The 23,700-nt window shown below is 36.1% G+C and overlaps 2 protein-coding genes across 3 annotated transcripts; both read right to left on the reverse strand.

Annotated features, from left to right (window-relative positions):
• Positions 1-2,105: 2,105 nt before the first annotated feature.
• On the reverse strand, positions 2,106-12,779 carry LOC113671838 (pre-mRNA-processing factor 17). Its single transcript, XM_027188097.2, has 22 exons — positions 12,581-12,779; positions 12,385-12,471; positions 11,673-11,733; positions 11,481-11,549; positions 10,959-11,010; positions 10,464-10,501; positions 10,157-10,249; positions 9,845-9,894; positions 9,657-9,750; positions 8,982-9,105; positions 8,206-8,296; positions 7,566-7,611; positions 7,068-7,169; positions 6,899-6,963; positions 6,416-6,466; positions 6,081-6,121; positions 5,693-5,785; positions 5,185-5,261; positions 4,681-4,781; positions 4,553-4,596; positions 4,187-4,255; positions 2,106-2,930 (listed from the first exon to the last, which is right to left on the reverse strand). Exons 1-22 carry the CDS (start codon positions 12,755-12,757, stop codon positions 2,822-2,824), a joined length of 1,734 nt encoding a protein of 577 aa, XP_027043898.2. The 5' UTR covers positions 12,758-12,779; the 3' UTR covers positions 2,106-2,821.
• Positions 12,780-15,590: 2,811 nt separating this feature from the next.
• LOC113671837 (uncharacterized) lies at positions 15,591-23,683 on the reverse strand. 2 transcript variants are annotated; one of them, XM_027188095.2, is made up of 10 exons: positions 23,402-23,665; positions 23,097-23,132; positions 22,934-22,969; positions 21,223-21,366; positions 20,617-20,742; positions 19,623-19,676; positions 19,235-19,270; positions 18,137-18,181; positions 16,846-17,012; positions 15,591-16,263 (listed from the first exon to the last, which is right to left on the reverse strand). In XM_027188095.2, exons 1-9 carry the CDS (start codon positions 23,556-23,558, stop codon positions 16,873-16,875), a joined length of 774 nt encoding a protein of 257 aa, XP_027043896.2. In that variant the 5' UTR covers positions 23,559-23,665; the 3' UTR covers positions 15,591-16,263; positions 16,846-16,872. The 2 variants fall into 2 exon arrangements, with proteins under 2 accessions (XP_027043896.2, XP_027043897.2); XM_027188096.2 differs by lacking the exon at positions 20,617-20,742 and having other exon boundaries at positions 23,402-23,683.
• Positions 23,684-23,700: the final 17 nt, after the last annotated feature.

Raw genomic sequence — 23,700 nt, forward strand, 5'->3', positions numbered from 1 at the left:
TTGTTAAAGATTGATTTTTCTCATTTAGAAAGAAAGTTCTACCATGGATATCTCTCAAGGAAGAAGAGTAAAAAATATTTCAGACTCATGTTCAACTCGCGCTGTGAGACTATTTGTCAATCACAACCTTCCTTTGTTCGCACTTTTAAAAAAACTAATTGAAAGAACAAATTAATTGCAATACCGATAAAATTGATTCTATTACAAAGCCGAGAGAATTTTCCTTACCTTGAATAAAGCTTTTTCTATGTATCCATCTATTGCTGAATTATGAACATTATCAAGCAGCGCACCCTACAGAAGTGTAAATTTTATAACAGAATAATGCTTGGTTCTTACAACTAAAAGTCGAATTTATTTGCTCTACAATAACATCAACCGGCATGGAGTTGTTGATGCATTATTGAAAACGTGTTTTGCATAGCCTTCGATCATGTTGCGGACCTCGTGAGGTATTCTTTTAGGGCTTAAAGGCCATATTCCTGAATTGCAATCGGATGGCTTCCTTTGAATTTTTTTTTTTTTTTGCTGTTAGATTTTCGAGAGATCGTGATTAATAAAGACATGAAAGAAATTGGTAAAGTGTGGCACTGAATCTCAGTGCTCGATGCACAAAACCGTCCGTCAGCATGCACTTCGCCACATATTGGGATTGCAACATATCCAAAATATTTTTTAATTTACATGCAAACGAGCAACAAGGATTTGGAATAGTCTGACCGAGGACTTGAATCAAACTAGGAATAATCTTACAACAGAGAGCAATGCTGAACTTTGATGTTACGTACAATGTTCAGCTAATTTTCATTTCATTAACAACTGAAGGAAGTTGAATCGATTTTTCTCAAATGTAAGTCATTAATATATAATATATCTATCAACTTACTGCTCTCATTCTATTTTATTGCTTCAAAATCAAACAAGCTAGAACTTGTGGCCGTACTAATGTAACTTCCACTGTCATCTCTTCTTGCTTTTGTATCGTAGCCGATTTTGGATTTTGGACGCTCGTGGCCGATTTGTATTTTGGACACTAGTGGCCGATTTTAGATTTTGGACACTAGTGGCCGATTTTAGATTTTGGACACTAGTGGCCGATTTTAGATTTTGGACACTAGTGGCCGATTTTATTTTTCAGACACTGGTGCCTGATTTTGTATTTTGGACACTAGTGGCCGATTTTGTTTTTTGGACGCTAGTGGCCGATTTTGTATTTTGGACACTAGTGGCCGATTTTGTATTTTGGACGCTAGTGGCCGAGTTTATATTTTGGACACAAGAGACCGATTGTGCATTTTGGACACCAGTGGCTGATTTTGTATTTTGGACACTAGTGGTTGATTTTGTATTTTGGAGACAAGTGGCCGATTTTGCATTTTGGACGCTAGTGATCGATTTTGTATTTTGGACACCAGTGGCTGATTTTGGATTTTGGATTTTGGACACAAGTGACCGATTTTGGATTTTGAACACTAGTGGCCGATTTTGGATTCTGGACAAAAAGTGACCGATTTCCGATTTTGAACACGACTGGCCGATTTTTTATTTTGGACATTAGTGGCCGATTTTGTAGTTTAGACGCCAGTGGCCGTTTTTGGTATTTGGATGCTAGTGGCCGATTTTGGACATTTTGCATGGGATTTTAAATTGCAACACTACCATTTACTATCACTTTACAACCTTTATACCTTTATATCAGTAGCCAGATGCAGTCTCAGACTGCCTAGTTTTTGTAGTATACAACCTGAGATTAAAAATATTACTGTGATAAGTAATGAGGGTTGCCATCAACATCGCGGTACTTCTAATACATAACTAGATACGCAAAAGAAGGATAGCCCCTAAGCAAAACGTTTCCACTATCATGATCGCAAGGGTCTGAGCGGACAGCAGAGAGAATATATCATAAAAATACGCTTCTCACAGCGGAAAGAGACTATGTCGTGAGAAGAGGGTTAGTGTTTTCACCACCATAAATCATGGAGATATTTTGCCGTCAAGAAACGGAACTAACTAGCCAATGACAATAGATCTAAAGAGGGCACTAATAAAGTGAAAAATAAAATTGATTGCTTAGGTTTTGACTGAAAAAGGATTTTAAGTACTGCCACCTTTTTGTCTTTTATTGTATATATTTTTTAGTATTTAGTTGTTGCTGTCATCTAATTTTTAGTTCAGTTTTTAGTACATAATTAGACAATGGATCACCTGAAAACCAGTTGATTTTGCTAAGCGAAAACTCCACGTTGAATTAAGTATCGTATCGTGTCATATCGTTAATATCGCTGGGCAGCACACTCCTGTAAAAAACTTCATAACAGAATTATTTTGAATACTGCACTTTTCAATACTTTAAGCTACAGGTACTATCTGTCGTTGAACATGCTTTATTGATTATGCTATTTACAATGCCGTCAATCAAACGACCGACTTGGCGTGATGTTTCGGAGGGTTCGACAAGTCATTTTTTAGAGCTTTAAAGGAACACAATGTACAAAGTTGCATATGGTGGAATTTTAAAGATGATTTCAAAACAGGGTGACTTCGCAACAAGTTAGCATTTCGAGATGGGGTGTTCCATTCGACGGTAACAAAATGTTAATTGTACTCTTTTTTACAGCAAGTCAGTCTCTTCAGAGGCTGAATGCTTCGCTTAATGCAGGGAAATTGTCCCTGTTAACATCATGTCTGCGAAAAAGTTAAAAAGGTATTTGCAAATCCACTGCAAAGGAGTCGTGATCTTAACTTTTGCCAAATGTTTGTGAGAAGCATTAATATCATCCTTTTTCTACATGTTATTTTTTCTCCCAACTCCTCTCATTCAGTCCCAGTACTTGATAAGTCCATCCCAGCCACAGGTTACCACCTTTGACGTCTCGTGAGGATGCCACAGGCAAGCGATGCAAACTGCGTCGTGTGCTTTGAACTTGCTGTAGGTCAAAAACAACAAAATTTAACAAAGAATGTGGCACTATTTGGTAAATAAGACAAAAACAACAAGTTGTTGCGACAAGGTTAATCATTTTCCCTAGTTTCCCTTACACTGAGAAGTGTGTCAACAAATCCAGTTTTGAAGTCTCTCATAGCAGATTAGAGCACTTAAGGATACGTTTGACCTTCGAGGGCAAATTTATTTGAATTTTCTTTTTCATGTCAAATTAAGCATTATTATTTTAACTATAGTTTCCAACAAAAATTTTGGAAAAATATTCAAACGCACGTGAATTATTTAAAAAAAAACCTATTTTCGATCTGACTTATTTAGCCCACCAAAATGTGAATAGCCAATTATAACATGTCAACATAAATGATCCCGAAGAGTTTCTAGCGGCAAAACATCCTGCTCCTTGTATTCCAATCGCGTAAACATCCCCTGATTTCGGTTGCACGCTCATGGAGATCATTTCTATCTATGTTAAGTCAATGTCACTTCTCTTTATCACTTTAAGGCCATACACTAACATTAGAGAAATGCCTAGTCCATGATTGATACACTTAAGTGTAATTGCAAGCCACGAGTTACCAAAAACACCCTTCACTTCTGCCAAGTCAAAAATGACCACAGTAGCCTTAATGTTTGTAGGTGTAGCGAGGACGATTTGGATAAAAGTAAGCAACAAATCCTTCACAATAATAATTTCTAATAATGTTAATACTTATATAGCGCCGTATAAATGTGAATATGATCAAATACGTTTTAAAATAACTGAAATAAATATGTAAACCTAACAATTAACAATAATTAAAAAAAATTTTTGTATGCAGATCTTGCGACTATCGACATTACTAATATCTGTATATAATCTAATACCTTTCCTATAAAAACTTACAATAAAATACTTTAAGAGGCAAAATATAGATATTATTATATATGATACAACTTATAGTCAGACGTATAAATGCATAAATTTGTTGTATGCAGATCTTACGATCATCGACATCACTAATATTTCTATATAATCTAATACCTGTCCTATAAAAACTTATCAAATACTTTAAGAAGCAAAATATAGATAATAATTATTATCTGTGATACGATTATTAGTCAAATGTTCAAAGAAATAGACAAGTGAACGGTCTATAGAAGTATTATAAACTGACTATAAACCGAGGAATAAACACAAAATCATTTTTCCTACGGTTCAAAAAAAGAAAAAAAAAATAGGAAAAAAGAGGCTGATATTACCTGTAGAGTTTTGTTGATTTCCAGTCCCATATACAAAGTTTGCCATCTGCATCGCCGGAAATAAGATAACTACAACGACAACAAAGTACAGTCCCGAAAATTATAGTGATTTTAATCAATATAGTTGAAAAAAAGGTCAAAGAAAATCCATACGAATATCATGTCGATGTATGTATATTTTTACCGGAATTTGATAGCAATGGAAGGAAGACCCCGATAAATATTTTCTACACAGAAAGAAATGGTGTGATAAGGAAGAATAAGAAAAATTCTTCAAACTGTTTTCACTTAAGACATTAATTTTTTTTTTTTTTTTGGATTCATTTTCAGATAGGTACGAGGTTGAGAACAACGTTTTCGGTTTACCTTCCATCCGGTGAGAAATTTAACTGACAAGCGTAGCCCGCAACCTAAACAAAGAAGTAGTTGAGATTTATGTAAGACAATCGCATCAAAAGCTAAAGAATAAATAGATCAAATGGCTTGCTTCTCACCATGTGGCCTTTAAACGTTTTCTTTCGGTTTTGACGGAAACGATTTAGTACTGCGAACACCATGATTTGGTTGTCCATGGACTGACATGCCATCCATTTGTCTGCAGAAAGAATAAAGTCAGTAACTTCATCTGCTTTCTAATTCTCTTTTCAAGCTACTACATACTCCCTTAAGCGCGAGAATTTAGTGTTTTATCAGGAGAAAACCATAAAGCTCACCACTTTTTCTATTGCTGGATAACATATTTTTATTGTAGTGAGAGGTTGTATAGTAATCACTCCTGAGAGAAGAGACATCTCTCACCAATCACCAGAGAAGGGCTTGGAAACGAGTGAGGGAGCATGCAGTGAGTCATCTACCAATTGTCGTTCCCATCACACTTTGTACTTGGTACAGTCGTCAAAGATCTTATGTAATAGCGGGGAAGTACGAGCCTAATAATTTCACGGTGGAGGTATCAGGTTATTTAAAAAACACAATGAAATTTAAAACGAGCAACTTACTGTTGGGGTGAAGAGCTACTGCGGGCATGGAGTGCATACTAGGTTCGGCAATATACTTGAAATCCACAGGAATGTCCCTGGTTCGAAAAATGAAACTTACGAGTCAGATGACACAGTCTGCGATGATTCTGAGAAATTCGCCCTGTGCGAGTAAAATGGGGTCGAAAGAAAGAAAAGTGGAGGAAGAAAAAGATAAAGAGATGAATAGCTAACTGTGTGTTCCTCGTCTATTGTTTCCGGTCGAATCGGAATTTAGAGTATAAGAGAGCCAAGAGAAAAACCCTTGAGGGAAGGCGAGAATAATCAACAGACTCAACCCAAATGTGACGTCATACTCGACAATCGAGCCAAGGTCACAGTAATAAGCATTTCCACCTCTGCGCAACCCCACTTCGAAGAATAGAGCAAGGTTTCTTTAAGATAAACAGTCATCGCAAGAACTTGACGAACGTTGGCTGCTTTTCATAAACACGAATGGACTAAGAAAGATAACAACACAGTTACTCACCATTCCCATACTCTGATACTTTTGTCATCAGAAGTCGTCACGAACCTTCTGTTTTGATCCACAAACGTTATCGTGTTAACCGCGCCAAGATGTCTGAAATGGAGTCAATATTTTTGACAGAGCTCTCTTTAAGGTAACACAACTACATGTACTTTTAAAAGTACGAAGTTCATGGTTTCGTACATTTGGCTTGCATTTTCGAGGCTTTTTATTTACGTCTCATATTTACCCTCTTGGAGAATTGCTACCTCACAAACTCATAATTTCGATATTTTTTTCCTTATTCAGAAGGCTTAATTGTGATTCGACATGACCAAAAATGACTCAAAACACTGTTACACACTTGTACCATTGCCTCTAGGTAAACAAATTAGAAGTTTTGACCAACCTGTCATATTCTTGAACAATTTCGTTCGCTCGCGTGTCCCACTAGAATCACAAATATAACCATTAGTAATTTGTTAAACGCCCGGAATTAGGAGCTATGCGCATTTTCTTTCTTTTAAACGGATGGAACATTCGCAATGTTCTCCAGCACATTTTGCTGGGGCACGTTCTTAAAAAAGTATGTAACACCATCAAAACGGTGGCATAGTTTTGTTTTGCTAGGTTGATCACTCGTGTACTCTAAAATAATATCGTCTGGAAGAAATTTTACATCGATACAAAACTTTAACAATTAACAGCAAACGTTACTTCGACTGAAAGATTTCCAATTGTTACCGTTAATATTTTCTTGTCTGAAGTTCCACAAACGAATAAATGCTGCTTATCCTGAGAAGAAAGAGAAAAATGGTTTTGTCCACGCAAATCGAGGAAAATCTTGCAAAATTGGCAAACAACTATTATATTAATGAATTTAACATTTAACAGCAAACGTTACTTCGGCTGAAAGATTTCCAATTGTTACCGTTAATATTTTCTTGTCTGAAGTTCCACAAACGAATAAATGGCAGAGTAACGGTAGATCTAATCCGGAGGTCGTGGGTTCGATTCCCACCGAGGTCAAAAGATTTTTTCTTTGCCTCGTGTGGTTCCCTGTTTCCCTTTATTAGGGCTAACGCCCTGTGGGTTATTCATGGGTTTAAATAGCACTTTAATTTACACTTCAGAGTTAATTCTCTGTTTCACCAACTATTATATTAAGTTTGAGCAATAGCTCATCAGTTCTGGTTCTATTTCAAAACCATAAGGTGTGTACCTTACCTCGTCAGGATTAAACTTGACACAATACGGAATTTTTCGGTTGGTAAAACGTCCAGTGCACTGCCCTGTAACGTATGTGTCATATAAATGCTACCAGGAAAATAGAAATCTGAATAGAAATTCACTGTAACGTTGACAAAAATGAAGACATTTTTTCAAGATTCCCCACCTGTTTCTGTGTCCCAAAGTTTGACATATCTGTCATAAGCAGCACTTAGAAACTGTGTCCCACTGTTGTTAAACGAAATGTCACGAACAGCTTTACTGTGACCTAAAAAGGACGACGACATATTGCAATATTAACATCTTGTGGGAGACCAACCTTCATATGTCACGTAGACATGTTCTGAGAATGAAGATGCACCAAGGTGGGTAGCCAGGTGGGAATAGGTGAAATGCCCCCTATGTCACTCAATCCTCTCGTCTTAAACATTCCCACGTCCTTTCTATGCGCTTATGAAACAGTAGTTGCTGGCTCGGTTATTGATTACGGCAGAGGAAAGAGTCAGAACAATTTTGTGAAACCACGCGAGCTTATCAAAGTTTGGAAAATGTACACCTCGTGGAATAAATTTCATGTAAACACGAAAAATTAATTTATTTGCTTTAATGTGTGGCACATTATGCTATGCAAAGGCAAACTTAGAAGAAATAAACGAAAACATACCCATGAATGTTCTCAAACAACGTCTTTTGCCGTAAACTTCCCACAACTTGAACCGACAAAATAAACAAAAGGAAAACAACATCATAATAAAAAAAATTGGGATGAGATACCCCACAATCAGCAATGCAGCACGAAATTTCGTGACTCAGTGGCTGATATTTTCAGCTCTGGACCATTACTAGTGATAACGGAGCACGAAAACGACTCGTGCTCAACAAATGCGCTGATGCTACATGTTCATGTTATCTTGAAGTGAGAGGGAAAATTTTCTCTTTGATGATCTCTTCTCTCTGGATGGGATGTAACTCAGGAGTATTTAAGTTCTTAGGCTATTGTAATGGCTAAATGTTAAAATATTTGATTGGCATTGCTCTCTTCTAGCTATTATACATTCCACCTTTAAGCTAGATAACACGTTGCTGCTGAAAAGGAAAGTTTCATGTCATCACCTCATACTAGAGTTTTGCAACTGAGATACATTGTACTTTGGTGGTACTGATTCAAGGCTATTCTGAGTGCCTCAGTTAATAACATATTATGTTATTAACTGAGGCACTCCGCCTTTTGGATTGAAAGAATCCTTGGATTTTTTGATTAAGCAAGTTACTGTCTAGCCATTTGTTCTACTGGCCAGACCTACCTTAATTTTGCAGTCCATACTACAAGACAGTAACAGGTGAGCTGATGTTGGAAAGAACCTGATGGAGGAGACACCCTTTGAGTGTCCAGTCCTAATGAGAGATAAAAAACAAAGACACACTGTAAACGGCACTGTTGGCGAGAATTATTTTGCCGATGTTCACGTTTCAAGTAGTTCAAAGAAAGTAACACTGGATATTGTAGAACAATTTACAGGACAAAGAATTATACAGTAGGTTGTGTGATAATGATCATTGAGCCTCTGGTGAATAACAAAGAGGCCTGTTTTTAATTTTATTTCAATAATTCCTTTTTCAGAAGATAATGCTTATGAATCACAAAGCAGTGCTTCAGCATCACAATCTTCAATTGCAGTTGATTATCACAAGATAAGATGTATTATTTGACAAATCATGCTACAAGAACAAGGTACATGTACATGATACACTAAATAATATTTAATAAAATAAATTTAATGCTTATAATATGCATATACCCATTTACATGTGCTCATATGCATGCAAACAAATAAACAAATATTTTAAATATACATAAAGTGTTTGAAAACCCCAACTGAAAGGAGGCAGACCAGTTGGCTTTTTATAAAGCACAGCCAAGGAGTTGAACTTGGGGCCACCAAGAACAAATCCAGTGAGTAGCAGGGCAGAGGACTTGAACCTGGGACCACCAGATTATAAGACCAGGGCCCTAACCACTCAGCCATGCTGTCTCCACAAGAATTCACATCTTTCTCCACAAAACTCTCAACTTACTGACCATGTGTGAATGTGCTTTTTTGGTAAGTAACATCTCTCTGGTGGTTCATCTGTATCCAGTTTCACATCCAGATCTTTTGGAATGTGAAGATATGAGCGACCCTGATAATCCACAGAATCTTGAACTGAAAGGAAAAAAAATCAAGAAATTAAACTAAATCACAGTATTTTTAGATAAGGACAATCCACACACAATCATGTACAAGTCATGGACAAAGACAGAGGTGACAAGAAGATGGCTCCATCTGAAGTCTATACACATGTAGTTGTGTCTTTGAAGAATCACTGTCATGTACAAACAGTATTTCAAGGTTGCGAATAGCTTGTTCATATACAAGGATACAGTCATGTAAAATCAGGCATTTCAATGAAAGGCACTTACTGGCAGTCTACTGCTGCCTCTAAGACCTCTCACGGCTGTCAGTTTAGCCTGCCAAACAGGCTCTTTTTTGGGTTTCCCCTTACAACAAGCTACCATTATGCTATTTGCAGCTGTTTGTGGAAAGAGTTGCCAAAACTCCTAAATTAGAATTTTTGCTTGATATTGAAACTTCCAAAAATTGTGAATTAATAAAAGTTTTTCTTTCAATGAACAGTGGATGGATTTCTAATGAAAACAATTTTTTTTAAATTTGCTAACTCTAATTTTTCAGTCCAAGCCTATACATTCCCTCACCATGAAGAGTAGTCTTTTCTTCCACAACTTGTTCTTCTTTCTTAGTTCTCTTTTGCTTTGTCATCTCAAACTCTTCAAGCTTAGCTGCTTGTTCCTTAAGACAGAAAAAAGTTACATTTTCTTTCCAAAGGTCAACAAATGTCAACTGATAAATTTAATTTTATTAAAAAACTTTCTACTAATTTCACCTCAGATGGCTTAGCAACTTTAGCTTCATCAACAAATGTTGCCCATGGACCTGAAAGGGAAGGTCAATGTCACTAAATCTTCTATGCAAAAATAAGAAACTTCAGATAACTCAGATTTGCACCACAAAATATCACAAAAACAGAATGGTATGACGAGAAATAGGAAAATTGCCTTATTGTATCAAACTATAGTACATGTACTTCCAATATAATCGTTATGATAAAAGTTGGTCACAAATTCAAAAAATATATTTCATAGTAAATTATGTAAACTATGAACAATGTAAGTTGGTCTTTCTTTGTATTCTTTACCTTTGTATCCTTCAATGTCTCCTGGATCACCAGGTTTTTCTCGTTTTCTTTTGTCACCTGGGCGAGCTTCTGTTGCTTCAAATATTGTCAAGCCTGGAGAATACACATATAATAACTTATACCCTATGGTACAGTTCTGCCACAATTATTGTGCTAACAAATGGACAAGCAAGCACATTAAAAACAACCACCAAAAACAAAAAAAATTGACAAAAAAAAAAAAAACAATCACCCAGTCAAAACACACCGAAATTATCCACAGAAATGCTGAAATGCTCCTTGCAAGCATGTAACTAATGGTACATACCCTTCTTCTCCTCTGCTTTTTCTACATCTCCAACAAACCTATTTATAAATTGCAACGTTTCGATGAATAATTAATCAAATATACAGGATAAAAAAAATCTGCTGGTTGAAAAGCTGTTTCAAATGTACATTATGTTGCTGGCTGCCTTCTGTTTTAGGATATCCCTAAAGTCTTTCAGGTTAGAGAAGGAGAAAGAGCATTCTATATGTACTTCAAAACTCTCAATTAACCTCTTTCCTTTCTGTACCTTGAAAGTTAACACAATGAAAGCTTTTTTTCAGCTGTCTCATCAGCCTTAACCTATTAACCCCTGAGAGTGACTAGTGTCTAATTTTTCCATACAAATCACCAGTTAATCAAACGTAAAGGCTATAACAACAAAAAGAAATGATCAGCATGATAATAGGCTCTTAGTTGTTAAATAAACTCTCCTTGTCAATAAAATGGGAAATATATCGAGCACAGTATATTCATTGAAATTCTGTGAAGACAAACCTGTCCCCACTTGTGCTGGCTCCTCCTGTTACACTGGGATCAAGGGCATAACCTGACAGATTTCATACAACACTGTTCAATTCAAACAGTTATTTCAGAAATACATTGAGTAAAACTATTCGAGCTTTCTATATTTATCACAGCTGTTTTCATATGATAAATGAACAATGATAAACAATAATACCTTTAAATCTACAGGAGAAAAATAGAATGACTATGACTGAAATATAAACCCTCTAACCTCCAGAGGTGATCAACATGTAACTTCTCTCTATAATATCCATACACTATCCAGCAAACAGGTTAGAAGATTACTCAAATTTACCAGGCAGAAGTTTTAATCTTGATTTAACACCAAATTCTTGCAATAAATTTAAAAGGAAATGTGTAGCAGCTAGAGGTAAGAATTAACAATCAGATCTTGGCAGTTAAAGGGTTAAAAGAGGTTGACTGTTAATAACGACAATTATCTGTATTACCTACTTATGCTATAAGACACTGAACTTTGCTGAATATCCTCACCATAACTAGTAAATGTTCTTCTTTGAGTTTCAAATGTAAAGTCACTCATGTGAGCTGCTTCAACATAACCTGAAACCAAATCAACAGATTGATTTCTGGGCACATGTGCAGAGCTGTCACTAAAAACCAAAAACAAATGCAGGTGGCAGCTCAACTTGTATAAAAATCAAACTTATTATAAAATCATGTTACCAGCTAGCGCATTCTTTGGAGCACTTTGCTGCCTAGTTTTAAAGGGATTTGATGGTCCAACCTATCCACAGACAGTAGAAAAGCATTGATATATTAATTTATAAAACATATTAGTTAACTTCAAATAACATATGATACCCTGAAACTTCATCACCCTGCTCTGATAAAACTACTTGGCAATTACATGAAAATTTGCAGTAAAATTCATTGATGTACAAGTTGTGTTTTCAGTTGAAAACCAATTGGGCCCAGTTCTTCAAAGGCCAATTAACCCTAGTTAAATTTTAATCCAGGTTTCTATATTTCTCCGTTCAAAAGCCGTTTTGGAATAATTTTACCCATTGTTTTAAGAGCATTCAATTATCAAATTGTAGTCAAAAAGAAATAAACTGAATTTGTTCTTCAAACTTTCAGATCTGAAATCAAATTTCACACTAACCCTTGGTTATCTTAACCCAGCTTTGAACAACCCGGCCCACGCTATAACGTTTTTCGTTGAGCACTAAATGTCTTGAGATGACGACACTTGTATAAAATATTCAGTCATCTCCTTCGCAACTTTTCTCATGGTTCAGTGTCCTACATGTATCACAATTTATGATTCTGAGTCCCAAAATGACGCCTTGAAAAAAAAATAAGGCGGGAAGCCTAAAGATAAAAGTTTTCCGAGATAAAATTGAACTGTGGAGTGTTCCATGCACTAAATTTTCACCTCAGGGGAGAACATCTCCTCATATCGCGGATTGTAAGTGACCTCCTTGGTGGTGGGATCCACTTGTCTAATCACACCAACAGCCTCCTTAGGGGTCAAAACAAATCACTTGTTAAACCTTCTTATAATCCATCTGATATTTTCGCATCTTGAGAAGCGCGAAGAATTCACCAAACCTGACTGATTCGTTACCAACCTTTGCAGTGACAACAGGGGCACTTTTAACCTGAACTTTAGATTGAAGTTGTGAAATTGAGACATTAGAGTTCAGATGTGCCGTATGATCTGCTGTAGTTTCCTCTTCAGGACTTTCATTTCCTTCAGAATCGCTGTCATCACCATAGGCATTCGCAAGAGCTTCTATTGCTGCCATGTTGTTTTGGAGTTGGCCAGGTTACGTAGGAAGCATGAGTTTGGCCCGGTTACCCTGTCATGTAAGTTACCACAGAATGTTCCAACAAACGATAGCTCGACGGGGAAAAATTACGCCCGGTCAGAGTAAAGGGGCATTCAGCGGACACGCATCTGGAGCTAAATATGCATACATGACAAAAATTACACATAAAATGATTGATGTTTCTCGTGCAAAATATAAATGTTAGTCAACTTCCACATGGAATGGCTGTTACTGACCTATGTTTTGTAAAACCCCATGTCAGCTTACTTTATCCAGAACTGGGAATGCTACCGTGCGATTTGAAATTTTGGGGAAGATCCGCGCGCAGTTGCATATTTAATGTCTGTCCAACTATTAGACAAGAAATCGATAATGAGCATGAAATAGTTTTTACAATTATTCTACAAAACTGACAAAAGACAAAAACCAAGAAAAGCAAAACTAAAATCAGTTCCCTGTTTCCTGCTCAGTAGTCTGTACCTTCACAATGTTATGATGTATATCACTGGCTCTCAGTAAGGGATCTAATTTTGGGGCCAAAATGAAAGTATTTTGGAGGGTATGTTTTATAGGCGAAGAGAAAATTCAAAACGTTCCTTTCGTGTATCAGCAAAGCCACGAACATTTCAAGTGTTTCATTGATAAAGTTATATTTACATAATGTGTAATTTTCCTCTTTTCTTCACACAACCCCACAAGCTCGTAGCTTAAAATATTATCGTGTATAAATAAAGGTTATCTATGTATGTATGTATGTATGTATGTATGTATGTATGTATCTGTCTGTCTGTCTGTCTGTCTGTCTGTCTGTCTATCTATCTATATCTATCTATCTATATATATATATATATATATATATATATATATATATATATATCTATCTATCTATCTATCTATCTATTAATCTAACAAATGAATGCCGCGTCCTGTGAAGAGTGAACTTAAAGTAAAAGAAATTTATTTATGATAACTGCGTCCACAGAGGTAAAAATGCGTGATACCTGGGTCCAGTTGTATAAAGGGAGAATAACGCTATCCAGCGGATAAGTGATAGCAAAACGTAGAGCGTTATCCACCGGATATAATTTTATCCAGTGGATAGCGCAATCCAACTTTCGAACAATACCGGGGCCTGGTGTGTAACATTTCCCGGGCACACACTTGATAAAGGATTGCTTCCGTTGAGAAGTGTCCACATCGTTGTCTTTAAAGAACCCCGGCAAACAAGGCCTTCTGCCATCACGACAAATGCTAATATTCTTCTTCTTTGTTTGATTCATTTCCTTTATTTCTGACCGGAAACGCTCTATTGCACTCTCAGTGAGACAAACCTCCTCACCCTACCCCCCAAACCGGTATTTAAAAACTCTCTACAGCGACAATTTATACTAGTAATTTATGGAGTTTCAAGATGGTCGACTGGTAATCGTGGGCGCGCAACGAGTGCAAGTGAGGTCATCGAGGTCGCGGGTTCGAATCACGCTATAGGAGTTATTCTTAATCTGGCTTGGGGGCCGAATAACTTCTCCCCGAGTATGATTTGGAGCTGGCGTACAAGGAGTAACTCTCAAACTGGCTTGGGGGCCGAGTAACTCCTGCCCGTAAAATTCCTTTTTTTTCCATTTTTCTCTCCTTCGTATCACCATTTTATAGTCTTTTTCCAGTTTTCTATCTTTTTCTTTCTGAGCAGTTGTCTTTTTGGTACGGTTGTGGTAAGTGCCGGTTTCTTTTTATAATTAGATGTAATATTATGTTATTATTATTTTATTTTAACTTCATTATTTTTTTATTCAAAATTTTCCATAGATGGCTCATACATGTTGAGCGACAGTTGCATAGCAATTGAAACTAGGTAGTTTTGATATCAACCCCAGTCATAAGGCATCGTTTCCCGTCACTAGACAATATTTCCCGTCGTTGCTCATCACTCACCGTATTTGAACATCTTAATGGCACGATTAAGAAACATCTCACTGTCCTCGACCATCATTCACCTTCATTGGGAGTCACTGACAGTACTCAGAAATCAATTCCAGTCATTTGAAATAGTTCGCTGTCACTAATTATCATGAACCATCAATCGATCTACCGTAATTCACCGCAATGGACATCATTCGCCGCCAGTGGGCGTCATTTACTGTCAGCAAGCCTTATACACCGTCGCTTGGCTTTCGTCACTGTCTCTAACCACCAATTACCGTCAGTTGGCATCCTAAATCAATGAACATCACTCACGGCACATTAGCATCATTTAGTGCAGTTTACCGTCATTATGCTTCATTTGCCGCAGCTTAGCATCATCTATAGTCTATAGGTGCATTCAGTGTCAATAAGCCTCACCCACCACTATTATGCATCATTGACCATCACCCAGGCGTCATTCACCATCACTAAGCGTCATTTACCGTCACTAAGCGTCATTGACCGTCACTAAGCGTCATTTACTATCACTAAGCGTCATTCGCCGTCACTAAGCGTCAATCACCGTCACTAAGCTTCATTCACCGTCACTTGTCATCAGTTATTGTTATCAAAAATCATTTCCGTCACTAAGCGTCATTTACCTTCCCTAAGCGTCATCCGCCGTCACTTAGCGTCATTCACTGTCAACTACCATCATTTATTGTTATCAAATATATCCGTCACTAAGCATCATTAACCGCCATAAATCTTTTTATTTACTTTTACGAAACACCATAAGCATTATTTCTCGCGACCAAAAATTACGATGACTTTTAAAAAACATAATTTTCTTTTACAAGGTTATTCACGCGAGACTTCATACTAAGAGACAAACTCCCAAAGCACATTTGAAACATTACAAGTTTATTTTCATTAAAGAAAATTAACAACCTGTATTTCTAGCTAAGAAGTACGTCTGACAAAAAGTTCGAAAATTTCATACAAAATGGAGTCTAATTAGTCTAGGAATGGTAATGTGATTGGTGGAAAAGGCTGAATTACTTTAATTTTAGTAAAGTTCAGGAAAAATAAAAATATTTGTATCTAAGCCTTCTTTCCACCATCATCATCTTGATAAAAGCGCTAGACAAAAACACTCTATAACTTAAACTGTATTTAAATATTGAGCTCATCACAAAAGCATCAACATGTTGCTTTCCAGCAAGTCTTGAATTCTTGCACCAAGACTGCCTAAAAATTTTGCTGTATGTTCTGCACGAAATGCTTCCCAAAACCATTTACATGCTTTTTGACTCTAGACCTAAACTAGTCTCATACTAAAAAAATTTCAAATTCAGTCTAACAATCATAAAAAAAATGCTCCACACACCTGTTACCAAGAAATAAACAAAATAAAGGGAAAAAACAGCAAAGACAAAAAGAAGAGAAAAAAAAGAGACTGTCAAGGTAGATATGAATGAGTTTCAGATATTTATGTGGCTCATTCATGTGTACCGGTATTAAAAAGAAGCAAAGAATCTCAACTGAAGTTGATCAGTGGATGTATTCAAAATTTTATCCTGCAACAGGAAAGAAATCAGAATCACTCATGGATAAATATCTCCTTTGTGAAAAAGGCAGCAAATGTTTCTATACATAAGGTGTATATTCATCAATTTTCTTAGAAGGGTTAAATTTGAGGAATCCAATATTTTTTAAATAAAAACTGTTAAAAATCTTTCCAGAGATATGCAGTACATGGCCTAAACCTAGGAATACAAGCCAGGCAGATTATGTGAAAATTTAACCCTTTAACTCCCATGACTGACCAAGACAGAATTTCTCCTTTCAATATCAACACAATACAAAGCAGACAAGTGATCAAAATATCAAGAAATTATCAATCAGGGGATTATAAGTTGATCCAAAACCAAATCCTCGAGACTAACATCATAACAACTGTATGCACACAGTAAGGAGAATTACCAATGAGATCTTTGGAGTTAAAGGGCTAAGCAAATTTCAAGCTGACTTTTCTTTTCCATTGTTCAACTTGGGTTGTAATGACCAAATCATATGCATTTACTGGTTTCACCAGACAATTTTTCAAAAGATTTAAAGTGTACCACTCAATAACTTATGAAGAGATGAGCTTGACTCACATTAATTTTAAAGAAATTGTCACTACATCATTGTGTTCCTGTTTGATCAGGTGGTACAGGCAACTCCCCTGGGGGACCGGCCACACCTTGTTCCCCTTGGGGGCCTCTTTCCCCTTGAGGTCCTTGTTCCCCTTGGGGACCCTGAGGTCCTGGAGGGCCTTGAGCTCCTAAAGCAAAAATGGCAATAGAGTTTAGACTTCATATTCAAACTACCTGCATATGCTCTATGGATGGCTGCATGATCCCTTATAGGGTCCAACATAGGTTTGGCAGGATGCGGGATGAGGCTTAAAAACAAGGCGGGATGTGGGAGATAAGAAATTTTAAGGCAAAATGCAGAATGAAGATAGGAAGGCAAGAATGGGATATGCTCTGTCTAAAGGAGGGATAGGGGATAGGACAGGTTTAGGATGGATCATAATTTAGCTCAAGTTGCAAGTCACATGACCTAAGAGACAAAAAAAAACTATTTACTTGCTTTCCCCAAAAACCGTGTGTAAAAATACATGAAATTCCTATGATTAACTAACATTACATGTTCATTTTTTTCTTGGGTAACATCTGATGCAATTTAATCACAACCTTCACCAGACAAATTAGTCAAAAGCTATGTTGACTCTCTGGTTGGTTCATTTACAACAGAGCAATTTCTATGACAGCAACACCATCAAAATTGCTAGCCTCATCAAATATTAAATAGTAACCTAACTAAAAGTGACCACTTAGTTCAGTCCTCAAGCCTGCCGGTAAAAACGCCAAGGAACAACCATTCTTTTAAGCCAGCTAAATATGCTTGAGAAATTTATTGTATTTCTCCATAAAAAAGAGTACATTATCAGTATTGCAAAGGCTTCAATTTGCCCATCAGTTTAAATAAGGTGGTTGTAGTATACTAGGACAGCGGTTGTTTATGTAAAAGTATACATCCGGGAAAGTGTGAGCGCGGGAAGAATATAGAAAGAAACGTGTACTGTGTGTACTGTTGTTGTTCGCCTTCGTGGCTGCCTTTTGTGGCATACTTCTTCATTTTTAGACACTACAGTGGTACACTAGGGAAACTTGGGTTTAACCAGGTGGGATCAGGATGAAAATGTTCATTGTGGTGGGATGGCAGAATGGAATACAAAGTAGCAGCAGGATGTGGGATTGAAAAAGTCTATTTTGGACCCTCTTACAGCACAGGAAAGTTAGGTATGATTCACACAAGGAACTTGTCATGACCCAGCCTAAATACTGGTAACTTGAACAACAAATTTTGTAAGTCTTTCTCATGTCTAAAGGATCATCTTACCAGGTTCTCCATTTAATCCATCCAGTCCCCTCTCTCCTGAAAGCCCTGTAATAAAAAGCAATCATGCAAATGAAAAGAGAAAAAAAAGAAAAAAAGAGAGAGATCCAGAAACAAAATTGCAACAAGAAATAACACCAACCAAGGCTCTCCGTCTACCAACGATTTGCTGATTAGAAATACAACCTGAGGGCAATGATGGTATTGATGCTTTCGAGAATATTAGCAGTACACCTTACTGGTAAATAATTATGATAATTTGTGACCCTTCAACTCTCAGAAGTGATTAATATGTAACTTCTCTCTATAATATCCATAGATTATCCAGTTCCAATACAATACAATAATATACAATATAATATTTATTTGCCATATACGACATTTATAGATGGAAAAAAAAAATGAAGAAAATTGATGACAGAAAATAAATGGCGAGAAAACCTGAAAGAAACCACGAGGCTTATAACAAGTCAGACTTTCTCACTTAAAATAACTAATCTTATATTAGAATTACAATATGTACTTATGGTAATTAACTTTGACCGCACACACGTACACACACACACACGCACACACATATTAAGTAAGTTAGTTAAGAATTACTGCCTTACAGAAGTATCACATAGAATTTCTTATCTTGATCTAACACCAAAATTCTTGAAACTAATTAACAAGGAAATGTGTAGCAGTTAGAAGGGAGAATTAACAATCAAATCTTAGGAGTTCAAGGAATAAGGGTCCTAACCACTATTTCATCGCTTGTCACTTCATTATTAATATCCCAACAGTGTTCTCCTTTTCAGGCAGTAACCAGTAACATTTACTGCCTGTAGTACCTCTTATTACTATTTAAAATTACTTGGAATTCTTGAAAATTCAACAGGTAAAAGGATTGCTTTACCAGTTTGAAAATTTATTTTACCTGTCATGCTTAAAATAATGGAGAACACTGCCCAAGTTGCCCACTGCAACAATTGTTCAAACTTGAACAAATGAGAAGAAAAATTGTGGAGTTGCAGCTAGCTAAATTTCCTTTACAACAGCTCAAAAATACAGTGGTGAGGGCTTTAAAAGAAACAACAACAGGTTTTTCAAACACACCTTGGGGACCCTGTGGCCCTTCTGCACCTGTGTTACCTAATGTAGAAAAGAAAATAAGAAAAAACAAAAATCAATACCTGACCAAGCCAAAATTTAAGGGTGTATTTGTAGGTACTGCTCATTTTAAAACCCATAATTATGTAATAAGAAGATTATTTACTCTGTATGTTTCTGACATGTTTGTTATTATGATTCATATAAATTCAAATTTCTCATCTTCTAACATAAACTATCTTCAATAGTGTGTGTATACCAATGCAAACAGTGGTAAACTACAAGACACGTTTAAGATGTGGCATGTATAATTTGGGTACACAGGCTAACAATCACATCACTTTTTCCGGTCTGCAAGTAACATTACTATATATGGTGAAATAAATGCACTTACCCTTCTCCCCTTGTGGACCTGCAGGACCTGCTGGGCCAGTCTGACCAGTTGGACCTTCAATAACATCATAGAGAACATGATATCAACAAGGTACCTCACTAAGTTCTTGCAATTGAGGGGCATTATCAAAACATGCTTGAAAGTAAGGTAAAGAACCTTACTGAGATGGGTCACTTACTCTTCAACTCAGTTAGATTAAAAATACTGCCTTCAGACATTCTATTGCAGAAATTAATGTGAAACAATGATACAAACTCTATTAAAAATAACCAAATCTATTCCATCAACATGATTTTTTCTTGACTAATAGAGCGCTGGCAACAAAACATGCCCAAATCTTGTAAAAATAATGAATTCTTCACAGCAAAAGAGAAAAAAATGGTAGTAATGGAGATTGGTCACAACAATGAACATTGTAATTCATTGGGTCCATGCTTGTGGCAATAAATAAAATACGAGAAAGTGAACCTCAAGTGGATTACATCATACTGCCAAAACAGGCTGTTTCATTAATATACTTACCATCAAAGGACTTACACTAGCTAAAAAACGTATTTAAAAAAATGGAGGAATTGAGTGCTGGTTATGAGTCAAGGGCAAATCGATACAGGCCTTTTTTTTTTTTTTGCTATAACTGTGATCATGCAGCTATTTTTTTTTTTACAATATGTGGTATCTAAAACTAGAATGTTTTTTTCCTTGAAAAACTTGAAGTATAAGCAGAACCAATCTATGTTATATTCTGAGTCATTAATATCTTCAAAAAGGAACCTTTTAGCAATAGAATTCAGTTTTAACTTTTGCACCTCTCATTTCAAAGACTTTATAAAACAACAAGTATAAGAGGTGACAGAAGACTTTTAATTTTATTATTTAAGGATTTTTAAATTTTTGACAGCTTTTAAATCATAAGTTTAACTAACACAAAAAAGCAGATAAAATACTTTAAAGTTAATGAGTTTTTAAAATTATTCAAATCTTACAGATTGAGTACCTTTGTCTCCAACATCCCCTTTGGGACCTTTTTCACCCTGGGGTCCCTTTTCAGCAGGGGCTCCTGTCTCTCCTTTCTCGCCTGCAAGTCCCCTTGGACCCCTTTCACCTGTTAGACCACGTGCACCTAAAGTATCCCCAAATGTTCCATAGGGAAGGTTTCTATGTGACCATCATTGGCTTTCAAGTAAAATATTTTTGAGCTTTATCTTTTTAATGTTAATTGTTAGGTGCTTCCTAACATGATAGTTACACTCAAGGTTTTATGGTACTTAACATTAAATATTATGACTTGTCAAAACTCGGCTGTCTGATAGACAGTTAATTTAAGTGGATTATCTATCCTTTATACAGTGGATTATTTATAAAATAAATTCCAATTTATATATGAAAATATTTTAAGAACTTAAGAAGAGCAAGATAATATTCTGTTATATTTTCTAGCAGCTCCCTTATGCAAAAGTAATACATATTTTTCAAAATAACTTTTCAACACTGCTATGTCTACAAAATAGAGAAAAATAGAATAATCTCTTTTTAAAGATTAGCCACCTTTGGAATATTTTTTTTATCCAAACATGTAACCAAATATTAGACGACAGAATACCTTGCATCCCTCTATCCCCCTGGGGTCCTTCATCCCCCTTGGGTCCAGTATCCCCCTTGAAGCCTTGTTCCCCAGGGTCTCCTTTGTCACCTTTCTCTCCTGGATCCCCTTGGGCACCTTTCTCACCTATTTTGCCTGGGACACCTGTATAAAGTTTCCATTTCCATCAGTCTGGTTCATTAAAGACAAGGCCAAAAAAATGACTTTGAGATAAGCTTAATAGTGTAAAAATAATAATAATAAATAATAAGCAAATCACCAAAACTCTTAGCCCTTTGTTTTGAACCAAAAAATTAACTATTCAAAAGTCTGAAAACTCTTCTAGATATTATGAAGAATATATTAACCTTTAGCTTCCAAGATGTCAAACTCAGTTCTCAACTCTGTTCACTATGTTTTGAATTTAGTACCAAGAATTTGGTGTTTGATCAAACCATACTTCAAATTTGACATATTTATGCTTCAAAATATAGGAGAAATCCCTTTAGAATCACCGTAAGCAGTGAAAGAGATACAACAAGTCAACCTACATATGCCTGAAAGGTTTCAGGAAGTCTAGGTATCACAAAAAACTATTTTTCTGCTATGAAATTCTAACCCTGACTTGTATTGTTTTAGAAGGGTATTAGCTTTCATCATATGTTACAAGATGTGTCAAGGAAGAACATTCACTAGCCTCCATAAAGAGTGGTTGATATACAGTTATCAGTCCTATGAATTAAAAGTGTTTAATTTTGGGTTGAAATACTCATGGCAATGAACAACTTAAAATGAATGATCAGATTAGTTACATTTCAGACTGGGAAATTGTATTTATTTGATTTCACTTTCAAAGGGAGATGAGTAAATCAAATTATATCAAATTTAATTTTCTACAGAAAAATTGCTTTCTTAAGGTTGCAAAAAAATTAAGAATTATTTATTAATTCACTTTTTTAAAGTATACTTTACCAGATCAGTAGATAATTCTCATCAGAAAATATCAAGCCAGTCTTACAATAAACTCAAACATTTTACAATTTTTTTAATCTTAGATTTCGCTACAAATTAATATTCCATTGACATGGTTAAGGAACGGCTAAGTCAATATTTATCACGTTCTGTAAATACATTAAAGAAAATTATTGCAAAAAGTCCTTTTTCAAATAAATATTAATATAAAGTTAGTTTAAGTTTCACTGTTTGCTTTATTAATACCATTTTGAGCACAATATGGCATTGATAATCGATAGTTAGGCAGAAAGCTTGCCAGTGCCACGTTGACAATCGTAGAGTTCGTGACACAATGAAGATTGCGTGAACGGTTTTCGAAGGTTTCTTTTAGAGCGCATAATCGCAACTTGTTGATGAAAGTTTTTAATTGACACGTTTGTCATTTGATTGGCTTCTTCTTCTAACTTTGGGGGTTGTTATTCGACTTGAAATAAATTCAGTGTCATTTACATTAATTTTAAAGTAAAGCGTTTTTAATGCGTGACATCTCACGGTAATTCTACGGTTAATAAAAGCATCGAAGCCGGTTAGTTCTTCTCGAAACAAAGGATTTCGACTCAAGCTGTGCAGGATCACCATTTCATAAGAAAGCAAGGAATAAAAGTCTCGATCTAATAGTGTAAATTGAAATCCAGTTAAAACTCTGAATTGAGAAATCCATATGATAAAGGAGAGGCTGCTTGCGCAAACAAACGGGCCCACGAAATAAATCACTTACCCGCTTCTCCAGGCATTCCTTGGGGACCAGCCGGTCCTGATTTCAAATAAAAAGGAAATTTTAGTGTCATAATATCACAATAACTACAAAAGCTTCGCATACCTCTCATCGTAAACCACACATTAATTTATCTTCTTAGGAAATAAATGCAAATGTTCCATACCTCGTTCTCCGGTTTTTCCAGGGGGACCATCGCATCCTGCATGAAAATACAATAAAAAAAAAAGGATGCAAATTAGGACAGGATCTTTCTAGATTTAACGTAAGTTTTAGAGATTTTTAGACTACAGGGATAAAGTTTCATTTGTCTACATGGCTCCTTAACCTCTAGTGGGCCGACCATTTGTTCGCGTGCACTGCTGTATTAATTCGCTGAAAAAAGTGGATGCCCATATTTTAGGAACACAAAGGGAAATTGCATCTAAGAAATAGTTCGTATGCGTAAAGGAGGGATGTATCGAAATTTACCTTGTAAAGGAATAACTCCGTAGATCATGGCAAAATTCATTGCCATAGATGAAGTGGCGATCACAAATATGAGCAGTTGAAATGCGGAGAAACCTCCCGCACCCTTGGCCACAGCCTGAGTGTCCTTTGTATCCTTTGGTGCTTTTTTTGCGGGCATAATGCTGAATCAAAATCAGATGATATATGAGGAAATGTTACAAATACAGCACTCACGATGAGGGTGATGCCTACACGCACAGACGGCTAAATAGAAGTGGCCGTGTTGAATAATCAATCAAGAAGATTGGGGTCAAAATATC

The sequence above is a fragment of the Pocillopora damicornis genome, chromosome 8 (assembly GCF_964200805.1).
Source record: "Pocillopora damicornis chromosome 8, jaPocDami1.2, whole genome shotgun sequence".
NCBI lineage: Eukaryota > Metazoa > Cnidaria > Anthozoa > Scleractinia > Pocilloporidae > Pocillopora > Pocillopora damicornis.